The 25,284-nt window shown below is 35.7% G+C and overlaps 1 protein-coding gene across 1 annotated transcript; it reads right to left on the bottom strand.

The window, feature by feature from the left end:
* Positions 1–6,831: 6,831 nt before the first annotated feature.
* LOC141710938 (uncharacterized) lies at positions 6,832–7,371 on the bottom strand. Its single transcript, XM_074513446.1, has 2 exons — positions 7,339–7,371; positions 6,832–7,281 (listed from the first exon to the last, which is right to left on the bottom strand). The coding sequence occupies exons 1-2, from the start codon at positions 7,369–7,371 to the stop codon at positions 6,832–6,834; spliced, it is 483 nt and encodes a 160-aa protein (XP_074369547.1).
* Positions 7,372–25,284: the final 17,913 nt, after the last annotated feature.

Below are 25,284 nucleotides of genomic sequence, written 5' to 3'. Positions count from 1 at the left end.
TTACTATCAAGAGCAAGTATCTGTTACCTTGACCCAATGATTTTTTTTATCAAACGAAGGAAGCAAAGTACTTTTATAAGACTGATTTAAGACTTGGTATGTCACCAATTGAAGAATAGACCTATAAATATATCAAAGATAATTTTCAGAACTAAGTATTATTCTCGTATTGTCATTTGGATTAACCAATATACCAGTAATATTTGAACTTGATGGACATAATCTTTAAGGAATATCTGGATAAGCTGTAGCGTAACACTTAAAGTCAACGGAGGACCATGCAAAGCAGTTAATGATAACTGGGAAGTTGGAGAAGAAAGAAGTTGTATGAAATATAGTTCTTAGCATAAATAGTCAATGTGGAGAAGATCAAAAGGGATTCAGCAGAAATTAAAGTTACTATGAATAAAAAGAGACCAGAAACACCAACAAAAGTAAGAAGTTTTATCATGGGTCGGGTACTATCGGAAATTTGTGCAAGATTTCTTAAAAGTTGCAATATCTTGGACGAAGCTAACCAGGAAAAGCAAGAAGTTTATATGAAATGGAGAAGGGTGAAGAAAGTTTTACGGAATTAAATGAAAGAATGCTTACAGCACCTGCTTTATCACTTTAAAGGTATCAAGGAGATTTGGTAATTTATAGTGATGCTTCTTATAAGGGAGTAGGATGTGTGTTGATGCAGCACAATAAAGTTATTGTATATGCACCAGACAACCGAAACCTTATGAGCAGAAGTATCCTACTCATAATTGGGACTAACAGTAGTAATAATTGTTTTGAAAGATTGGGAAACATGATAGGTAGGGAGAAAAGTGTAAGATCTATGCAGACCATAAAGGTTTAAAGTATGTACTCATGGGGAAAAGCGAATGTAGAGGAGGGAGATAAGCAAAAAGGCGAGAATGAACGTAGAAACTGTACCAGAAGAATTATCTATGGAATTTTAGAAGTTAGAGTTAGAAGTCAGACATATAATTCCAAGGAAACAAGTATGGGTAGTATGACCTTTCAGTCAGAATTGCTAAGAAAAGATAAAGAGATGTCAAGGGAAAATGATGGATCACGATGTTAACAGTTAGTAAGAGGAAGATTATGCACCCAGAAGAACAATCACGATATTCCTAAATTTTCTTCTAGCACTTGGATTCTATAAGTAGAAGGATTAAGAAATGAGATCCCACAGTAAATTCATAATATAAAGTATTTAATTTACTGAAGAAATGCCAAGATATACGGAAATTTAAAGAAAAATAGTGATAACCAGGTATAAGAAGGAAATTTCAAGATGGATTAGGAAGTGTAGAAATGTCAAAGAATTAAGGCAAAGTATTAAACGCCTAGTCGTTAAGGCAGACCAAGGAGTGGTTTACAAGAAGCGAATTGTAAAGTGTACCAGTAATGTTGATGGAGAAAAAGAAATGAAATTATGAGATTATGTACTGATTGTCGGGAGTTGGACAAAACAACAAATAAGAGTAAGTGACCCCTACAAAGAATTAATTACTTACGAAATCTAATTCATGAAGTGTGTTATGTTTCGAGAATTAACTTAAGATCCGACCTGAGAACATATCAGAGATTACGAGTAAAGTGAGTTAAGAGCATTGCAAGCTCTGGTGATATTATGTGAACTAATAAGTGTATTAGGTGACTATAAGGAATTAAGGAACATGTTGTATAAGGAGTACTCAGATAAGTGACTTGTATTTATTGATAACATCTTCAGCTATTCAGGGAAGTATACGTTGAGTCTTCAATAATGAAATTTTGATTAAGACTAACAAAAGATTCTGAATTAATCAATTAACAACTACCTAAGCAAAACCGAATGATAACAAATGCATCATGCTGACAACAAGGATTGGATGTAATTAAGATCACCGAGGAGTTAATAAACGAATTGGAAAGAGTGGAATCTGAAATTCAAATACTTAAAGGTGATAATACGTGAATATATAAGATTACTTTTCATCTTTAACTGATGAAAAAGAGTAAGAGATGTTTAAATGTTTGGAAACTAAGTTAAAAACGAGCACGACCTATCATCCTTAAACGGAGAGTCAAAGTACGGAAGTGATTAAGGAAATGCAAGATATGTTGAGAGATTGAATTTTAAGGAAACACTGGAATGATCATTTATCATCAATGTCAGCTTTGGGATGCCATTTTATCAAACTTCATGTGAACACAAGTGTAGGTCCCCATTTTTATTGAGATAAAGTGGGAGAAAGAAAGTTGTTAAATTCTAAGTTAATTCAGCACCCCAAGAGCATATGGATATTGGTTGAAGCAGCTTGGAGTAGACAAAGAAAGAAGGCGAAATTGTATCGAGAGAGAATATGAGTATAGAACAGGACCCGTAGTGTTAGTACAAGTTTCATCTTGAAAGAGACTGGATAAGTCTAAGAAGAAAGGGACAGGTTAAGTCCTACAATTAGTGAACCATTCTCGAAGTATTGATAAATATAGATAAAGTTGTTCATGAGTTAATGTTACTGTCACAAATGTGTGTACATATAATGTGGTTGGCCTATCAAAGTTAAAGTGATAAGTATTTAATTTGAATTAAGTGTTTGATCAGGAGCCAATGGGGCTCTTGTCCAAGTTATTTTGCACATAGTGATCAATCCAAAATTTTGATCTTTAAAGGCGAGTCATGGGAAATGGGTATATATCTATAGTAAGTACGTTTGAAATCCTTGAGTAGAAGAGTCTACTTGGAAACTAAAGTCAGATATACTTGAAAAATATCCTCACTTGTGTAATTAGACCAGATTCTGAGGACAGAATCTTTTTAAGGGGGGAAGGATATAACGACCCGTGTATTTTTGAATTATTTAAATATGTAATTGTGGAAGTGTTAAATAAATAAAGTATGTGTATAGTTTTTGTCAGCTCGATGTTGTTTTATTATTATTTATGTGTGATTTATGGTGTAAAAGGTGGTTCGTGTAGTTAATTATTGAGCATATTGAATTGTTTGCACTTTTAAAAGTGAATTCAGTGCAAATTAATTTGCATAAATATTTGGAATGTCTCTAAAATGGTTTTTGTGATTTTACAATTACAATATTTATTTTTGGGATTTTATAAAATTTAGAAATCAATATTTCATTAATTATTTAACCCTGTGTGATTTTCTGATTATATTTACTTGTAAAATCTATATGTTATTCCAAAATTCTTCAAAAATTATGAAACTCATATTTATTTAAATTTGGAATATTCTGAGAATTTTTAAAAAAAAAATTTGGAAATTTTCGGGATTCGTTTCACCCGCACGTCATTTCATTATTTGTTAAAAAGCGGGTACAAGTGCGTTTCAAAAATGTTTTAAAAATTATGAAAAATTTATTTTCAATAACTTTGGATTATTTGTGATATTTTAAAACTATTTCAGTAATTTTCGGGTTATTTTTCACCCACGCAATTATTCGTTAAAACGTAATTTGTGGATCAGAGATAGGCTGTAGGCGTTCCATTTTTATCCTTTCGGGACAGGTGTCTTCATTTTTTTTATACCCATGGACGCGTGGCGGGCTGATTGTTTCCAAATGATAAGGGTTATATTCTTAATAAAAAAACAAAGAGAGCACTTTGTCTCCCTCTTTATGTTCTTCATCCCCTCGGTTCCTTTCTCGGTTCGCCGGTTCCGTCCCTGACCCGGTACGGTGCTGCCAGGGAAAGAATCTCCCTGGTGGTTCTGTTGTATATGCTTTTATGTATATATATGCGCCTGGATTTGATGATATTGTAATCCCTGTTGCCGTTTCTGTCATGTTTTTTTTTCCGGCCGCCGTTGGACTCTTTTCCGGTACGGTGGCATGTGTGTTGTGATATGTGAGTCTCGTGTACCTGTGTCTCAGGTTTGGGTGCGAGCATCGGGCGTGTAGCGCGTCTGCCGTGTCCTGTGTTGCTCTTGTTTGCTTGCTTCGATTCAGTTGAGGTGGCTGTGGTCTTGCGAGTTACTTCGAGTCTTTTTCTTTTGGGAATTATTCGAAGTGATTTCTGGATTTTTGGAAAATAAAATTTGATGAAATATTCTTGATTCCTGATTTTTTTTTGTGTTGATTACAAAAGTTTAATCGGCGAAATTTATTTGGAAACCCGAATTTTATCGGGCACCGATAAATTTTGTCGCCGTTCGCGATGACTTTATACGAGCGAACGGTGGACAGTGATGATCCAATTCTGAGTCCTAATACGAATAAAAATATAAAATGTGAATATTAGTAATAATTGAATAATATCGGTGGTTGGGATTGTGATTGGGATTGTCGTTGAAGTTGATGTGTTTAAGATTTGACGTCAATTGATATTTCGACGGGTAGTCCGATAAACAAAGGAAACGCTGCCCGATTTACGGGAAATCAACTATGGAAATGCGGGAGCGTATCCGATAATTATCGGGATGTCGAATGAATATATATATATATATATGCTTATACTTTATACGAACGTGATTGTATGTTGTGGTAAATGTTCTGTCCAGAACTCAGTAACCCTAATTTCGTAAAATGATAAGTATGCGTATTTTCTGAAAACGAGCACCGAACCGATTTTCGAGAACGTGAACCCTAAGTGATGCATGTATTATTATATGAAGTGTGTTATAAGTTGGGTTTTGTTAACGTTCGGGTAGATTGTTAGCGAGGATATGTCAAGCATAATCGAATATCTAAGTTAGGATGTTTCGACCTTGTAGGTTCTAGTCGGAATGCCCGAGAATTGGCATTGGACGAAAGATAGTTGGTGGTCAGTCGAAAAGCTCAGTAAGGTTCCAATCAAAGGACTTAAGTGTTGAGGTTGAATCCAGAGTGATCTAGTGAATAGACAATAAAGCCTGAGCGACAGAGTCGGCTCAGAGTCGATCAGTAATAGTTATAAAGCCCTGTAAGGCAATTATTTCTGAACTTTTCTCCAAAATACATCGCAAATATTTTCGAACTGTTTTATAACATGTCGTTATTATGCAAAATAACTCCTGTTTTATATTGCAAGTGCTTTAGACCATTTACCCTTGAACCCTGATTTTTCTTGATCTTGAGTTGTAAGCCTTATTCTTTGTAAACCATCCTTTGTTGATCCTCAAGATACCAAATCACACCAATATGATACTACTCCCCAAATGTATAACTACCAAACACCAAACACTGGAAGAAAATTGTTTAAAAACACAGAAACTTTTATACTCCAGCCATTCTTTATAACATCAAAGAACTATACCTCGAAAAATCACTATTTGTCTTATACCTGATTCTTTCACAGATTAAAAGCTGTTTCTTTTACATACCCTGATATACCCTTGTGATATTCATGAGTTTCCTTACATTTTATTCAAATGTTTAATCATTATTGATTATGATCTTGTGTTAGCGAATTATATTGTTTATCATATTGAACTGCTTTAGGATTGGATAGTTTTTATATATTTGGACCAGATTCGTGGTCAGATCATACAATGGTCAAGTTAGGCCAATGTGTGCCTTGGATCCAGTAATTAGAGCAGTGCTGTGTGCTTGCTCGGGGTTAGTGCGTGACTGATCAGCAGCCTAACCTTGGTTTTTAAAACTTAAAATGAATATCCAATTCTAATGATTAGTTAAAAAGAAACTTGATTCATCTGAATCATTTCACTTGATTATTGTTTAACCTCAATTACCGTTATTATGACTTGCTGAGCTAGTTAGCTCACTCTTGCGAATTTTTTTTATATATGTTACAGTTGAAAAGGATATGGAAGATAGTGAAGTTCCTCAGTCCAAAGTGCGGGCTAAGGTTCCAGTTGAGTTGAATCGAGCTAGCAGAAGCTTCATGCGGTATAGAGATAGTCAGATTGTAAGAATGATTTTATTATCAAGTGTAAGTTAAATTAGTTGGGATTTGGAGCGTTGTAATAAAGGTTAAGATTGTGGCTTATTTTCATACTTTAACCTGTTGCGATCCGTGGTTATGTGAAACAGGGTCATTGCAAATAATATTTCCTATACAGGTTTATATTGTGCATGTGTTGTGGACCCCAAACTTCTGACCCGGGTTTGGAGGGCGCCACAGATTGTTCATCTGCAAAAACTCCCATGGCCACTGCCACCAAGCTTGAATTAAACAAGGCTGAAAAGTCTGTGGATATTTCAAGTTATAGAGGCCTGGCTGGCTCACTTTTATATTTAACTGCTAGTAGACCTGATATAATGTTTTCTACATGTCTCTGTGCTAGATTTCAAGCTGACCCTAAAGAGTCTCACTTAGTGGCTATTAAAAGGATTTTCAGATATCTCAAAAGGACTCCAAATCTAGGAATTTGGTACCCTAGAGAGTCTGGTTTTGATCTAATTGGCTACTCAGATGCAGATTATGCAGGTTGCAAAATAGACAGGAAAATGTTAGGACCAGTCCCGGCCTGCTCTTTAATTATATTATATATATATGTTGTCAAGAAATTATAACTATGAACAGATTCTTTTATTGATAAAAAAGGCACACAGAACTAAGTGATATTCGAGAGATCACTCACTTTCCACACTAATACCCTTCAAACACTATTTCTTCCTCTTTAACCATGTAAAATATTTCTCTATTTATACTCAAACAACAACCCATTCCCAGTCCTCAAATCTGAACCTTAATTAACTCCAGAAAATCCTCCTTCCAAATCTGTAATGAATTGGAAAGTAAATTACTCCATAAATCACTCCTATCCTAATTTGTAATTGATTCGTAACTAAAGGCCAACTAATTAACTAGCTTCAACCAAGTAATTAGTTCCCAAAAATTACTCTCAATATAATTGTTCAATAACAATTCCCCCCTTCCAGATCTAGACAATTATTATTGTTTCTTACGTCTAGCGTAAGTAATGTGCGTAGGAGGCCTAACATTACCCGCCACCCAAACTCGAACCTTGTCCTCAAGGTTGAATTGAGGAAATTGTTTCAAGATGACCACAAATTGTTCCCAGGAATCTTCAAAAGCTGGCAAACCCTTCCATCGAATAAGAACTTCTGTACCTGCCTTTCCAGTATGATCGGATGAACGAACACAACGCACTTCTAATGGTTCTACCAGTAACTCCATATTAGGAGAAAGGTTACTAGGAATAGTTGAAAAATCTGTGTGTTTGCCGACTGCTTTCTTTAGCTTAGAGACATGAAAAACATCGTGAATCTTGGATGTCGAAGGTAACTTGAGTCGGTACGCAACCTGACCAATTTGCTGAAGTATCTCAAAAGGACCATAAAATCTGGGTGCCAACTTTTCATTAGGTTTGCGAGCAAGGGACTGTTACCGGTAAGGTTGCAACTTGACATAAACAAAGTCACCAAGTGCAAACGTAACCTCACGGCATTTAGAATCTGCAGTTTGCTTCATTTTTTGCTGAGCACGAAGCAAATGAGCCTTCAATTATGCTAATATGGCATCACGCTCAGGCAATTGTTTGTCGACTTCCATATTTGCAGCAGAGCCTAACTCATACAGTACCAATGGAGGAGGATCACGACCATAAAAGGCCTTAAACGGTGACATACCAACAGATGTGTGAAAAGAAGTATTGTAGCTATATTCAGCCCATGTTAACCAAGTCCACCAACGAGAGGGTTTATCCATAGAAAAGCAACGCAAATATGTTTCCAAACCTTTATTGACAATTTCTGATTGACCATCCGTTTGTGGATGGTAAGCAGAACTACGACATAGCTCAGATCCTTGCAAAGTAAACAACTCCCGCCAAAAGAGGCTCATGAAAATTTTATCTCTATCTGAAATAATGCTACGTGGTATACCATGTAAGCGGACTATTTCACGAACAAATATAGCGGCTACTGAGGGGGCTGAAAAGGGATGCTTTAGTGGAATAAAGTGGGACTATTTCGTTAATCGATCCACTACCACTAGTATAGAATCATATCCTTGAGATTTAGGTAATCCCTCGATAAAATCCATAGTAATATCTTCCCATACCTGATTTGGAATCGGTAATGGCTGTAGAAGGCCAGCAGGAGACATAGCTTCATGCTTGCTACGTTGGCAAATGTCACAGGCAACCACAAAATTCTGGACGAGACGTTTAATTGCCTTCCATTAAAATTCTGCAGACAGACGCTGATAAGTGTGGCGAATCCCAGCATGTCCTCCAACCACCCCACAATGATATTCCTGTAGTAATAAAGAGATGTAAGGAGATTCAGATGGTAAAACCAGCCTACCATTGTGCCGTAGATGACCTCCAACTAACGAATAAGCAGGATAATAATTTGGATCTTTTTGTACACATTGCTTGATATTAGAGAGAAATGGGTCATCATCAACTTGCTCTTGTAGCTCAGAAAAATCCAGAATAATTGCAGCTGAAAGGGCTGCCAAGGAAACCTCATCCGGCATTCTTGAAAGGGCATCTGCAGCATTATTAGTTTTCCCAGGCTTGTATTGAATTTCAAAATCATAACTCATTAGCTTCAACAGCCATTTTTGATGCTCATCCTCAACCACTCGTTGGTCGAGTAGAAATTTCAAACTGTGCTGATCAGTACGCACTGTGAAATGTCGACCGATAAGGTACGGGCACCACTTCTTAATGGCGAAAACAATTGCCATCAACTCACATTCATAAACTGACTTGGCACGCGCACCTGAGCTAAGTTTGTGGCTGTAGACGGCAATAGGACGGTCTTCTTGCATAAGAACAGCCCCTAACCCAAAACCTGATGCATCACTTTCGATCACAAATTTCTTAGAGAAATCAGGTAATGCAAGCACCGGTAAGTTGATCATGGCCTCCTTAAGCTGTTGAAAAGCTGATATGGCCTCTTCATTCCATCCAAATGCATCTTTTTTAAGCTGTTGAGTCAAAGGCCAGGCAATTTTACTATAATCTTTCACAAAACGGCGATAATAACCTGTCAAACCGAGAAAACCATGCAAGGCTCAAAGTGTTTTGGGTTGTGGCCAGTCAACCATGGCCTGAATTTTGGAAGGGTCTGCTGATACACCTATCCCGTCAATTATATGCCCTATATACTCAATTCTTGTTTGTGCAAAAACACACTTCTTCGAATTAGCATAAAGTTTATGAGCACGCAAGGCTGAAAAAACACACTGTAAATGATACAAGTGGGTTTCTACTGTTGGGCTGTAAACAAGGATATCATCGAAGAAAACCAAAACAAATTTTCGGAGATATTCACGAAAAACCTCATTCATTAAGGACTGAAAAGTGGAGGGCCCATTTGTAACACCAAACGGCATTACGAGAAACTCATAATGTCCTTCATGAGTACGAAATGCAGTTTTCGGGATATCCTCGGTTCGAACACGTATTTGGTGATACCCCGATTTAAGATCTATCTTGCTAAAAATGGAAGCCCCATGTAGCTCATCCAATAATTCCTCAATGACAGGTATTGGAAATTTGTCTGGCACAGTAGCTTGATTTAGGGCCCGATAATCTATGCAGAAGCGCCAACTGCCATCTTTCTTTCGAACCAGCAACACTGGACTGGAAAAAGGACTTACACTTGGCTGAATAATACCAGCAGCAAGAATTTCAGTCACTAAGCGTTCTATCTCTTTTTTTGAATCTGTGGATATTGATAAGGTCGGACTGAGATGGGCGACGTGCCTTCTTTAAGAACAATAGCATGATCCTTTTTCCTGCTTGGAGGTAGGCCCAAGGGCATCTCAAAAATATCATTGAACTCCTTTATTAGAACAGAAACTACAGTAGGCATCGGGGTTGCTGAAATAAAGACCTCGTCTCTTGCATCTTTATGAGTAATCTGTCCCAATTCTAAGAGAATTCCTTGCCCACCATGTTGCACAGTCCGCATCATAGCACGCAGTGAAACTTGAGCTTTGCATAAGGCAGGATCACCACGCAATTGAACCCGCACACCACCAATGGAAAATTTCATAGTTGAAGCAGCCCAATTCATGTGCGATTCACCCAAGGAAGCCAGCCATTGGTACCCTAATATCACCTCAGAATTTCCTAGCTGAAGCGGAAAAAAATCAGCAATAACATCAAACTCGAGAAGATTTAAACATACTTGTCGACATATTCCAGCAGATTTGATTTCCTCTCCTGTACCTAATGAGACTCCAAAGTCTTTAGTGGGTGATAAAGGTAGCTCTAATTCAGCCACCAGGGATGATGAAATAAAATTATGTGATGCTCCAGAATCAATAAGAATGATAACTTCTCGCTCACTGATCCTGCCACGAACTTTCATAGTGTATGGAGCAGAAAGTCCTACCAACGAGGAAAGAGAAAGCTCCATAGAGGATGGGTCAATCTCCATAGATAAGTCTGTCATCATAGCTTCTTCTTCTTGCTCTTGGGACCCGTGATCAACAAGTTCATCTTTATTTACCCACAGAACCTGTAATTCCCTATTCTTGCAGCGATGTCCGAGACCAAACTTTTCATCACAGCGAAAACAAAGACCCTTTTCTCTCTTGTCTTGCATTTCAGCTTCAGTTAATCGTCTAAACTTTGAAGTAGTTGCTGCTTTAGCAGAAAGCTGGACGAATGTGCTAGAGGGAGGCCCGGTGGAAGGTAGTCGAACAACATTCCGAGAAAAATTAGTCCCTGCTGGACTAGAATGTTTCTGGACAGTCTGTCCCTGAGAAATAATTGATCCACCTTGGAAATGTCGTATGGCTGTATTTTTATCCTCAATTTGTTGGGCAGTACGCATCATCTTGGACAACCCCAGAGGCTCCATTAGTCTCAATTCAGCCCTTATGTCTGGTTGAAGCCCTTTTCTAAAAACGCTTTCCAACACCGACTCTGATAATTCTTTTAAAGGGGCAGAAAGTACCTCAAATTGGCGACGGTATTCCCGTACGGTTGTTGTTTGTTGCAGAGAGAATAGTTGGTCATGAAGAGCACCCACTTGTGTAAGTTGGAATCGCTCCAACAGTTGTAATTTGAATTCCTCCCAGCTGCGAAAAGGACGCCGACCTTCCTCATAATAGTACCATGATAAAGCATCACCTTCCAAATAGACCACTGCAGATCGGAGTTTCTCCGTGGAGGACATGTTATTAAGCTCAAAGTATCGTTCTGCACGAAACAGCCAACCTTCGGGATTCTCTCCTTCAAACACAGGCAATTCCAGTCGTCGAGGTAAAGAATTCAATACCGCTCCTGATTTATTTTGCTGTTGCTGCGAATTCTCAAGGACAAGGGTAGATCGTCCAGTAGCCTCATGACTATAGCTATCCATTTTTGTAAGTATGGTAATCATACTTTCTTTGAGAAAAGGAATGTCATTTTGAATTTTTTCAATATCCAGCTTCTGAAATTCTGCTTGCAATGCTTCAAATTACTTTTCTAAGTCTTCAACTCGATTTTCAACTTATTTTGCACCTGCCATTTTCCCAAGAACGGAGATGCTCTGATACCACTGTTAGGACCAGTCCCGGCCTGCTCTTTAATTATATTATACATATATATATATGTTGTCAAGAAATTATAACTATGAACAGATTCTTTTATTGATAAAAAAGGCACATGGAACTAAGTGATATTCGAGAGATCACTCACTCTCCACACTAATACCCTTCAAACACTATTTCTTCCTCTTTACCCATGTAAAATACTTCTCTATTTATACTCAAACAACAACCCATTCCCAGTCCTCAAATCTGAACCTTAATTAACTCCAGAAAATCCTCCTTCCAAATCTGTAATGAATTGGAAAGTAAATTACTCCATAAATCACTCATATCCTAATCTGTAATTGATTCGTAACTAAAGGCCAACTAATTAACTAGCTTCCACCAAGTAATTAGTTCCCAAAAATCACTCTCAATATAATTGTTCAATAACAATTCCCCCTTCCAGATCTAGACAATTATTATTGTTTCTTACGTCTAGCGTAAGTAATGTGCGTAGGAGGCCTAACAGAAAAGTACAACTGGCACCTGTCAGTTTCTAGGGAATAAGCTTGTGTCATGGTTCAGCAAGAAGCAAAATTTTGTTTCTACATCAACAGCTGAAGCTGAGTACATTGCTGCTGGTAGTTGCTGTGAACAGATAGTGTGGATGAGAAATCAACTATTTGACTATGGACTAACTGTTGACAAAATTCCTATATTCTGTGATAACACAAGTGCCATTGCCATTACTGAAAATCCAGTGCAGCACTCAAGAACCAAGCACATTGACATCAAGTACCACTTCATAAGGGAATATGTGATGAAAGATACAGTGGAACTTCATTTTGTTCCAAGTGAAAAGCAGATTGTAGACATATTTACCAAGCCACTTGATGAATCAACATTCACAAGATTAGTAAGTGAGCTAGATATGCTTAATTATTCATAAATTCATGTCCTCATTATAATCTGTATTGGAGCCTGAAATGAATTTGTTGCAAGAACAAAGTTGGCTTTAAGTAAATATTATTCTATCAATAGATATTCCCTATCCGTTGAAAGCCAAAATTGTTCTATCAACGGATGTTCATTATCCGTTGAAAGACAAATACATTTCTGGTAATTTTATCCTTCAACGGATAAAACTGTGTTAATCTTCAACGGATAACTATTTACCTCATCCGTTGAAGTGTCACATCAGTTACTTTAAGTGAGTCACAGCCGTTGATTCTTTTACTTAACCGTTGATACATATATACACAATTGTATGTATTTGTATTAAAGGCAGTTTTCAGAATTTCTACAGTTTTCTTTATTCTCAAACGGCTGTAATTTACTTAAAAGTATTATTTAATCATTTTATTTACGTTTTAATTCGAGAAAGTATAAAAGCCCCTTGAATTCTTATTTTCTCTTTACGCTTTCTTGCAATTTTTATTCTCCTTCTCTCCCAAAACTCTCAATCTTTCTCTGCAACCTCTACTCACAACTATGGCACCAGCAGTCAAGATTATGTCTCAGTCTGGATTTGTTTTTGAAAAGAACAATTTCGTAGCCTTGGTGGAAAAGAATGAAGCCCACTCTGATTATCACAAGATGATGGACTTCATTAAAAACTGCAAACTAAGCTATGCAATACTGGAAGCCCCAACTATCTATTGTGAGGTAATTGAGGAGATTTGGACAACTGCAGAGTTCAATTCCACAGATATGACCATTGCTTTCTCTCTCAAAGGTAAGGATTACTGTATTAACTGTGATGATATACAGTCTTGCTTTAAGCTACCTGAGAATAATGACATGACACCACACACTGATAATGATGTATCTGCTATGTTAGATTCCATAGGCTATTCTTTTGATTCTGCTAGTTTAGGGAGCATTAGAAGAAAGGGCCTTAGGAAAGAGTGGAGTTTTCTTGGAGATGCCTTTATCAAGGTTTTCTCTGGGAAGATTAGCAATTTTGATGCCATAACTGTATCTCTTGTTAATATGCTCTATATGCTAGTTTCTGATAGGTACTTTAATTTTAGCAACTATGTCATGCTAGAATTAAGTTCCAGGTTAGGTAACAAAGCTAATAGACCTCATAACATCTACTATGCTAGATTCTTTATGTTATTGGCTAACCATGTTGCTGAAGGTTTGGTCATAACTAATGAGAGCAATAAACTCAAATGTTGGGCACAAGAGAAAAGGGTCCTTGTAGACCTTTTGAGAATTAACCTCAACAGCCAGGTGTCATTGGTATATTTACCAATAATGAATGCACCTCAGGTAAGTGAGGTAAATACTTCTGCAAATCCTACTTCTTCCAACCCCATTGTTTCTTTTCCTTCTAGTGTGGCAATGGAATCTGTGTCTTTGTCCCAACAGATTCCTACCAAAGCCACCAAAACTAAAATTCCAAAACACAAGTCAAAGAAAACCACCTATGTTGTTTCTCAAAAGACAACAGTTGTAATAACTACCATAAACCCTGAAGGGAGTGAACAGGGTGTGAGTGGTGAGGGGAGGGGTGAACATCAAGAAACCCCCCAGGATAAGGTGGGAGAGGAGAGTGGTACCCTAGCCAGCCAAGCCACAGCTTCTCAAAAGACTGTGGTGGTTCAAAAGGATTCAAACATATCACTAGTTGCATCCTCCCAAAAGGATGCAGCTATTGAAAATAGTCCCCAACCAGGGACACAGAACAAAAGAGGGAGGGACACTGAAGCCACACATTCACCTATCAAAGCCTTTTCAAGAAGAAAGAAGGCTAAAACCCTAGTTTCAACACAGGGGGCACACACTGCACAGATACATCCACCTGTATCTTTGCCTTCTCAAATTCAGTTTGATGTGGCTCCAGCAAATGTGGAGTCACAACCCCATTCTCTCATAATAGACACACATCAATCACCAAATTCTCCATCACCATCTCTGGGTGTGGATATGATATTCACATCAATTCCTGATTCTCCCTCTTTAAAACTCAGGGAGGAGCCCCACTCAAATCCTGGTGATCATCATCTTTTAGATGATTTGTTGGATCATCAGCCAATTCTTTCAGACCTAGTTGAAGAATCTATGTCACCTCACTTAAAATCAATCCACACAGATTCAACAATTATGTCACTTTCAATATCTACATCTTTTCCTTCTTCAACGGATATCGCTCATCCGTTGACAAGTGGTTGTTCTTCGACGGATAAGCTTAACAGCAGTTATCCATTGATATCATCAGTTTTCACTTCAATGGATACTCCCTATCCGTTGATGGTCTCTACACATATAACTGAATCAATTCCAAGTGTAGAAGATATGGTTACTGTACAATCACTTCTAGGATTGAGGGAAGGGAGTGATAATTTGAGTGAGAGGTTGGGTTGCTCCCAGGCAAAAGGAGAGGTTGAGAGTCAAAATATGCATGCTATTTCTTCCAGCATGGCAAAATTGAGTGAGAGGAGTGCCACCTTAGTAGGTGAGGGTGAGGGTGAGGGTGTGAGGGTGTGTGTGAGCCGGGGGGAGCCCCTGATGCAAGAATATAGAGAAAATGAGAGAAAAGCAGGTACAGAATCTATAAAGGTGGATCCAGCCATTGCTAGTGAGTCAATGATTGTGGATGATGCTGAGAAGGGAAGACAATTTCAGCAACATTACAAAGCTGAAATTGATAACATTTCCTTGGATGCTGACACTTTTACTCATCCTGTTTCAGCCTATCAACTGTTGGCTGCTCAGGGCAATGTGGAGGCAGAGCAGACTTTGAACATAGTGCACACTTCAGAATCTCTTCAAAGAGATAAAGCTGCTGTTAATATGATGCCTTCTCAAGCTGGTGAGCCATCTGAAGAATTTGAAGTAAATTCTAATGATGATGACTCTATTTCTTTGGATGGAAGCATGAACTTAGGGGGAGATGAAGGCCCAAGTTCTGTTCCAAATTTACCTGAATGGGCATGGACAAAGAAATCTACACCAGGACAGTTTGGTGTAGCTTTGGTCAAGCAGGTTATGGCTATTCAAAAGGCCCTTCAGGAAACTTCAGATGCTGGTACCAAGGCTATTCTTCAAGCTCATCTAGACTCTCTGCATCTCCTGCAGTTGCAGCACATTAGATAGAATTTGAGTGTGGATGAACTCAAAAAGGATATTGCTGACTTGAAAGCCTACAGTTCTGAGAAGTTGGATTCAATCATGCCTTATGGTACAATGCAATATTTGTTGCTGAGACTGAGGAGAGAATCTGATGCTAACAAGAGGCTGGCCAAGTTGGAAGACAGAGTTCAAGTCATTGAAAAATCTGTGGTCACCATTCTTCAAAATCAACAATCTCAGACAAGTCTACTATTGCAGCTGGCAAAAGCACAAGGCTTGACCCCTATTCTTGATGATAACAAAAAGGGGGAAAATAAAGGGGAAGGAGAGCCATCAACACAAGTTCAAATATCTAAAGTGCTAGTTCCTGCCATCACCACTTCTCCAACACTTCAAATCAAAGGAAAGCTTGATGGAATTGATCTAATCCAGATAGCAGCAGCTGAGATAAAAGTCAAAGAGCAAAGGAGGAGAATTGATGAAAGGATGCAACAAATTTTTGGTTCTACAACTTCAAAATCACAATCTGTGAAGCATAGCACAAAGGTGGAGCCAATCATTATGGAGCTCAAGCCAGTAAGGAGGAATAAGGTTGGAGAGACTTCTTCCAAGAATCTGAAACCTATGGTTCTCAAGCCCAACAAAAGATCCAACAAGGACTCTACAAAGAACCCTTTAAGCCTTGCTCAGTTGAAATGAGTGGATTTTCCTCTTCCAAAGCCTGATGAAGACAAGGTTTTAGGTGGTAATATCATAAAGCACAAGGAGACCAAGGATGTGGTTGAAAGAATGAACATGGCTATTATCTTCAGAGAGGGAAAGAGTATATGTGTGATACAAGGACATCCCAAATTCTCAATAGCCAAGAGGGAAGAAACCAGAAGGTTGAAGGAAGAAGCTGAAAAGCTAAAGGCTGACAAAAGAGCACAAGCAAAGCTTGAAAAATAGCTAAAGTCAAGTCAAGCTGAAGAAAAGAAAGAAATTGAAGACAAGGGTGAAGATGTAGGTATGGGGGACATGTTTAGTGATGATATGGAAGAAAGAAGTGAGGAAAGAAAGAAATGGCAGAAAGGGAACAGAAAAAAGGCCAATGCAAAAAGGAAGATTGTAGATGAAACTGAAGAAACCCAATCAAAATCCAAACCACTACCTTCTATTCCTGAACCCATTATGCCTGACCCCTTCATAAACATCCATGGTGAAACAATCACTCCTAAGGAGGAACCAGTTGATTGGGACACTATCAAATTGCCCACCTTCTTAACCACTTCTCCCCCATCAAAGAAACAGAAAAGAAAAATCAAATCAACACCTCCCCTAACCTCAATCAAATTCACTCAGAAACTCAAGCCTAAGCCACAAGCCTCAAAGGATGATTATGTTCACATTTGTGACATAAAGGAATTTACAGACATTGAACTCTATCTGGATGAGCTGGAGGAAGTAAGGGGAATAGATGCCTACAGACAGCTTCCAGAAAGACTAGTGTTCAAATATAAAGGAAGTAGGGAAAGGACTTGGCCTCTTTACAGAATTCTGGATGAAGGCTATTCTACCTTGATTAGAGTCTACTCAGCTATCAAAAGGGATTCTGGCTTTACCAGAACTGCCAAAACTGAGATTCTCAACAAGATTGCCAGCATAAGGAAAACTTGGTAGGAGTCCAATGCCTTGCCTAGAACATTACTCATCCCAGAGCATGGAGTTACAGTTCATAAATCACCTCATTGGTTGATGGAGTTCAGAGACAATAAAGGAGTCAGAAGATTTTTCAGACTTGAAGATCAGCTCAAGATTGCCAGTAATGAAACTCTCAAGGATATGCAATCTAAGTTGGACATCAATGAAGAAGATGAAGCTGAATTCTACAGACAACTCCAACTCCAAATAGAGGAGAATGGACAGGAGGCTAGGGAAGAAAATAAGGAATCAAAGGAAAAGGAATTAATATGCTCAGGCTAAAGGAGCACCCTTGGAAATAATGTAATTCTTCAATTCTATCTCAGTATATACACTTTTACAGCACTTTTGAATTTCTACTTTATTTCAGTTCATATGTTTATTAAGTGTTTTGTTATCATCAAGTTAAACCCAAATTTATGCTTACAGTTCTAGTAGACATAAATAGGGGGAGATTGTTAGGAATATGTGTATTAGTTTGATGATAAGTTCAGCAAAACAATTAAGTAGAAATCTGGTGTTTGTAGCCTCAATGGATAAGACCATTATGGCTATCCGTTGAAGGAGTAGCTTTACTTAGAAATAAGTTTAGTATTGTAGCACATTTCATTCTCTGTATTTAAGTTGTAATTCTTAGTTGTTGTGGGAAATTATGAGTCATGTTGACTACTAGTAAATATGCAAATAGGAGGGCTAATTGTAAATATTTCATGCCTTGTAATTTTGTATAAGTGAAGTAGTATCAACTGATATTAAAGGCCTTCAACGGATGAGAAACAAAGCTTCTACGGATGTCTCTAAAGCTTCAACGGATAACATCCATCAACGGATGAGTGCATCAACGGATAAAGCTTCAACTGCTAATGCATCAACGGATAAAGCTTCAACGGATAAAGCCATCAACGGATGAAAGCTTCAACGGATGCTAAGTTCAATAGCAGTTGATAGTGACAATTTATAAGCTGACAGAGGCACATGGGTTGACAGAGACAAACTGGAATGTGGTAGCCTCTTGGAGGAATCAAGAAAAAATAGCATTTCCATTCTGGTGCAAACAAGGAAGTATTCAAAGATTCACAGCTAAACCTAAATTGCATTGGATAGAGAAATGAAGAAGAAACATGTGAAGAATCTTTTAATTGTATTTTACAGTTTTGTCTTCACTTGTAAACTTGGTGATATATAAACCAAGTAGCAGCTAGTAATTAGATGGTGAATTTTCCATAGCTGTTTAGAAAAATCCAGAGAGAAAATCATCTAGTTTGTACTAGGACGCAGCTGTGATCAATTCTTTGATTCACAGATTTTCCGAAATAACACATCTCTGGTGGAACAACAAATCCACCAGAAAAGTTTTTAAGTTCTTTGTGTTCTTTACATTTGTGCTTGAATATATATCTGTCTGTATTAGCTTAAAGCAATTCACACACATTTGTTCATCAAAACACTTAGTCTTAGAAACTGCTCAAAACTTGAAAAAGTTTTGAGATTTACATTCAACCCCCCTTCTGTAAATCTCATTGTTAGTCTACTGGGAATAACAGTGATTATTTATGTGTAATTTAGTGAAAGCCACTAAATTGTTAATATATAATTTATTTCTGTATTTCATGATTTTCATTATGTAACTTGTTATTTTAGAGAGTTTTGTGCTTTGTATTTTAATTTAGTTCATAATAGGGTAAGACTCTGTTTATATACATATCAAATAAAGAAAAATAAATTATTCTACAATAGTAAATATAATTACCTTCTATGTAAATTTTAGTCATTTAATTACTTAACTTGCAAATAGACGTAGACATTTTCGTAAATAACTACTCTAATTGGAATATTATATTTTTAGTGGCATTACCTTATTACCAGTATTTTTTTTAAAGATATTCTTTAGACTCTAGATGAGCAGAAAATAAATGACGAAATCAATATTTGTCTGAAAATATAAGCTTCTCTCTAGATCTTTGCAAGATTTACATAGTAATACATTTAAAGTTATATTTATTTCTCTAAAAGGTTTTCTAATAATCCTATATAAACAATGTAATTCACACATTCTCATTCAACCAATCATTTAATAATTATTGCTGCTAGTTTCAAAATTGTTTAAATGGCTAATTCAACAAAATTTGGGCTAGTTCTCTTTTTCATTGTTCTTGTAGCTAAGTTATCTTTTCATTATTGTAAGTACATACCTCTACATTAATTTTAGTTTTTACGTTATAAATAGATTTATATATGTTCATGCAAATATTTTTGTACAATTTTTTACAAAAGATGAAATTCGCTATTTTATTTGATTATAATACTTAAAAACCTTTTAATTCATCTATACTTTAATTTTCAAGTTTAAAATAATTAAAGTTATTATGCCATGTAATTTTCAAATACATATTTTTCTCCGCTAATAGTATTTCGTTCGCAATATATACACAAAATTATATATTCATTCATTTAACTGTGTATGGTAACTAAGTTAAAAGAAATTGCTTATGGTAAAATTTTTATCAAAACAAATTTTATGTCAAAGTGCTTATTTAAGTATATTGTTCACGCTTATTTTGATTGAGAATTTAGTATATATCCGGCATACATCTTGTTGAGTTTGTTAAATTTATAATTATTATATAAACCAATTTGATACACAACAGTTATTAATTCTAATGAATTTATAATACATGCCCACACACCCACACTAACCAAACAAGTGTGTATATGGGGAATTTTATATAAAAAAACTCAAAAATAGTTGAGAAATACACTTTCAAAATTCAAAATATATTAATTTCTGATAATGTGCTTCATTGTTTGTTGTTTATTTTTACTATAAAGGTGCAACCGAAAAGGAATCTATGCTAGTACATGAAGACAATAATTCAAATTTAGAAGGGGGGTACGGTAACATAAAGTTTGGCTACTGTTTGCCACGATTATCAGGAGGGAAGTGGCTCTGGTGTTGTAATGTACATTCCTATTGTAATAAGGACAAATATCAGTGTGACATTATATGTCGTGTAAAATCCTAATGCCTATAATATCTATTACGACATAAATTTTAATAAAAGATTATGAATTTTTGGTACTGCTCTTTTTTGAAAATCTATACTATGCTATAATAACCGGAATGAGTTATAATTTGGTTCAACGGTTATTCCCTATTTAGTTATTAAAAAATATATAAATAGTGTTATATATCCGTTATACTACTAAATTATTAAATTACTACGTCTACTTATCCTACTAAACTACAGTCACAACTACTAAATTGTTAAATTACTAGATACTCCCTTCGTCCCTCCCAAATGTTTACATTTGGGTTGGGCACGGAGTTTAAAAAAAATGATAAAGTAATGGAGGAAAGTTAAAAAAGTGAGTAAAGTAGTGGGACCGATTAATATTATGGGTCTGTTTGGCAAATCTTAAAAGTCAACTTATTGGCTTATAAGTCCGCAACAGTTTATTGACGAGTGTTTGTCGACCCAACTTATAAGTTGAATTTACAACTTATAAGCTGATATGTATAAAGTCGGTATAGTGGAGATAAGTAGTGGATGTTGTTATTTTAAAATTTATAAAAACTTTACTGATTTTGGAAAATTTTGAAATGTAAATAATTGGAAGGGACATCCCAAAAAGGAAAGTGTAAACAAATGGGAGGTACAAACGGAGTATAATATACTTATACAACCATATGCTATCCTATTAATTTTTTTTATAAATTTATTATTATTATTATATATTAATATACATATTTTAAAATTATAATATAGCATAATAAATAAAAAATTTAAATATTAAAAGGAACCCATGCGATTTAAGCTAGTAGATATTAAAATGACAAACACATAAGACAGATGGAAAAGTTATAAATTTCAATAAAATATACATTAAAAATTAGTGTGATCATTTCTGCTATTTCACATGTACAAGTGACATATAAAAATTAAACAATATAAATAATTTAAACCCGTGTTAAAATCTAAAATTTTGTATGAACATTTGTTATGATCTTTATTAAATAATTTCTCTAGAATAAATTAGGTATTAACAATATTACTCTATGCACTGTATTATTAAAACCATTCAATAAAAGTAATTTATTTATTTTATTTTTATCAAAAAATGTAATGATTTACCTTTTATATTATATTTCTTCTTAGTTGGGATTTGCTCATATATGACCCATATCCTTGTTTTCTTATCAAAATTCATGTCTTTCTTTGAGTATCTTAAAATATTAATGAATGCTCACTCTCTAATTTGTTTTATTATTGTGTTTTCGATATATGACATTCGATTCACACACTACAAGAAAAATGCAATCAGACAACGGTTAAAAAAATACTGTTGTCCTAAAAAATACAACAACGGTGAAATGATTTTGCAAAAAAAACAGTTGTGTGAGCTTAAGGACAGACAATAGTTATCTATCAGTTCAAAAACTGTTGTCTTTCTTATGCCCTCCCATGAAATCAGACAACAATGTGCAAACTAAACTGTTGTCTTAGAATACTAAGACAACACGCTAGAACTGTTGTTAAATAACAACCATTTATCAGATTAAGACACTGGTTTTGCTGCTTATGTTGTGTAATTTGGACAAGTGCTTATTCTTACCCTTGTCTCATTAAACATCAAACAACTGTGCGTTTATACCATTGTTAAAAGGAAGGGCCACAGATAATGGTGTTTTAAAGTATTATATTTATAAGATTTACATAACGGATTTATAACGCGTTGTCTAAACACCACACTTTAAAAGATACTTTTAGAGGTTGTTTTGAATTATTTTTTTTCATTCTCCCTCCTATTTTAATTTAATCTCCCGCAAAATTTTAACAACTCACTAGTTTACTTTTTTCATCTCTCAACTAATAGACAACGGCTTGAGATGTAAAAAACTTGTTGGAAACTCAAACACACAATGGTTTGGTTCTTCATGCATGTTGTCTAAACTCTAGGAAGAAGATGATTTAATAGATTATCTATAAACTGTTGTCTCTGAGTAATGTTAAAATAAAAAAAATGAGTTGTATAAATATTAAATCCCCATAAAATTAATCCAAAAGCATCCAACCAATAACTACCTAACAAAATATCATCCAACCAATATAGACTAGCAAAAAACCCTCAATCAAGTTGGCAAATCAGAATATTTCCTCAAGTAAACAACTAATTTCAATTGGATAATTCATAAACCAAATTCTATTACAATTTGACAAGATATTTAATCGAAAAATATAAAACCTAATTGAGCTCTCATGATGCCATATAAAGCTTCCAGAAGTAAGCGACCAAATGTAACAAGTTGTTGACAGAGAAGAAGCAGGGTATCATATATTGAACATATTATTCGATCCAGAATTCCAACCAAAACCTTGAAAAGCGACCAACTTTTTTAATTAAGCATGTCCATAAAATTAATAATGCAATAAAATAGGCTTTTCCACGGAAATAGGCAAAAACGGGCAACAATAAAATCCGGCTCAATAATCACATTGGTCACTGAAAGAAAAATAAAAAAAACTGAACATGGTTACAAATTTAAGATTAACAGGGTTTATGGCCCATCAACACTACTGTCCAATAATTAGATGACACTAAATCCAACATATAAATGCCAGACAGTCCAAACAATCAAGAAAAAAGGGAGCGATAAATTAGAAAATGACAAATTCCAGTATGATAAATCATTTATAAAAATAAAAAAAAACTGCTAACTTCATATATATTTAAACAGTAATCGTAATTGACACTGATTAATTAAAATTATCAAATTTTGACAAATAATAATTCGAGAAATAAAAAAAGATTTACGAATAAATAAATTATAAAAGGAAGATAGGTAACTCATGTTGGGGTAATTTTCTAGACAATTTAACTTAAAAGAAGGTAATTTTTACCATCATGGGAGTTGAATCCATTCATCTTCGTCCCGCATATAACTAGCTTTTTTCTCATCAAGTTCGTCAACATTGGGAAACATTGGCAAGTGCAGCTCATTCTCAAGTTCTATTTCTACTGATCCATCATTTTCATCGTCACATTGTTCATAACAGTTCTTTTTTTTTAATTTCAACACGACATACCAATGTTTTTCAAGAGGATCATCAATGTAACAAACATGCTTAACATGTTTCCCTAGCACGAACGGATCATTTACAAAACCTAATTTGTTCAAATTAATAATTGTATATCCCAAGTCATCTACCTTAACCCCCTGGTTCATATCTACCCAATTACAATGAAATATTGGGACTCTAAATTTGTTATAGTCCAACTCCCATATACTTGTTATAACTCCATAGTAGGTCTGTGAAGTATGTTCAATATTCTTCTTCTTACCATGTACAAGCATTGTATCTGCAACGATACAGACACCACTACACTGAACTTGTTGAGTGTCATCACGCTCCTTGGTGCTAAATGTAACACCATTGATTCTATATCCGCTAAATGTAGGGACATTCTTGTTGGGCCCTTCAGCAATCCACCTTATCTCCTCAGGTATGTTGTTATGGTCATCCAACAATTCTGATTCAATCTATTTAAAACAAATTGATAAATATTAATTATATTTTCATATTAAAATTAATTCTGAGACTAAATGTGTTCCTGGATATTTTTAAATTCCTCTGTTTCATTTTTTAACCATCATAATCAAATTTTAAAAAAAAAATATTATTTTCTATAAAAAAAATCATATTTGCTTGAATAAACAAATAACAAATACATTTACCAGAAAAATATAAACTAGGCCTATTTATGATGTTTTTATTCAAATAACAATTATACCTTTTCCTGAACCATTTGTGAAATTCTGCATTTTGCTTGTTTTTAAGCCAGACTTCATCATTTTCATGTTGTTGGTATCTTGTCATCAAAGATGCCATATGCTCGCTGCGAGAAAAATCACTTTCTTTAGTATATTAATCAAAGTGCAGAAAATAATGAAATAACACACACTTAAATATCACTAACTTACTCAAAATATGGTCTAATGTCAGTTGTATTTTGGAGAAAACACAAATGTGCTAGATGCAAGTCCTCATCGCTCGGCTTTATCAATGTCGCACCAGATAGAGGTCTTGCATTCTGCTCATGCTTTGCATTTTGTGACACTCCTACGGTAGATTTTTCAAAATTCACCAAACACTCCACCGCCTCTTCGGCAACGTATGCCTCAGCAATACACCCTTCGGGATGAGCCAGGTTCTGTACATATCCTTTAAACGCTTTTAGATAACTCTCGAAGGGATACATCCAACGAAGGAATATTGGCCCACGAAGTTTAACCTCTCTCACGAGATGAACTGAGAGATGGATCATCACATCAAAGAACGAAGAGGGAAAGTGCTTTTCAAGCTGGCACAATGTTTCCACTAACTCACTCTCCATTTTTTCGAACTTGTCTACATCGATCACTTTACTGCAAATTGCCTTGAAGAAAAGGAAAAACCTAATAATTGTGCACCTGACTTGTTTTTGTAATACTGATCGAATTGAGATTGGAAGCAAATGATGCAATATCGTGTGATAATCATGAGATTTCATTCCAACAAGCCGAAGATTTTCCATGTTTACAAGATTCTTAATATTTGAACAAAATCCATCTGCCAACTTCATTTTAAGAAATGATGAGCAAACTTTTTTTTTAATCTGCATGCGTTAAGTTCCATGATGCCAACGGTACCTTTTCTTTTTTTCCAGGAGTCTTTGGTCTCAGCTCCGTTCTTATTCCCATTTCAGCCATATCAAGACGGACAGATTCCCTATCTTTTATCTTCCCCGGAATATTTAGTAAAGTTCCAAGCAGGGCTTCGCATATATTTTTCTCGATGTGCATCACATCGAGAACATGCCTAACTGGCAAAAATTCCCAATACTCAAGTTGGAAGAATACTGAAACCTTTTTCCAAACAGGTCGAGGTTCACCTTTCTTTCATCGTGGTTGCCGTTGTTTCTTTCCAAATACATGGGCCCTTAAATGTTGTACTCTTTGAAAAACCTCTTCTCCAGTTAATGGAACAGGGGCGACCCCCTTCTCCACAGTGTTATCAAAAGCTGATTTCTGCCTTCTATAAGGATGATTACGGGGCAACCATCTTCGATGCCTCATAATCACCGTCTTACGGTAATTAACCA

The sequence above is a fragment of the Apium graveolens genome, chromosome 1 (genome assembly GCF_009905375.1).
Source record: "Apium graveolens cultivar Ventura chromosome 1, ASM990537v1, whole genome shotgun sequence".
In the NCBI taxonomy this organism is placed as follows: domain Eukaryota; kingdom Viridiplantae; phylum Streptophyta; class Magnoliopsida; order Apiales; family Apiaceae; genus Apium; species Apium graveolens.
Note: the sequence above shows the minus strand (reverse complement) of the source record. Positions and strands in the feature narration are given on the sequence as shown.

Excerpts from the sequence above, each read along its gene's own strand:
- LOC141710938 (XM_074513446.1), bottom strand. The coding sequence starts at position 7,371 with ATGAAGCAAACTGCAGATTCTAAATGCCGTGAG. Across the intron at positions 7,282-7,338 it reads CAGATTCTAAATGCCGTGAG|TCCCTTGCTCGCAAACCTAA; the intron begins GTTACGTTTGCA and ends TACCGGTAACAG.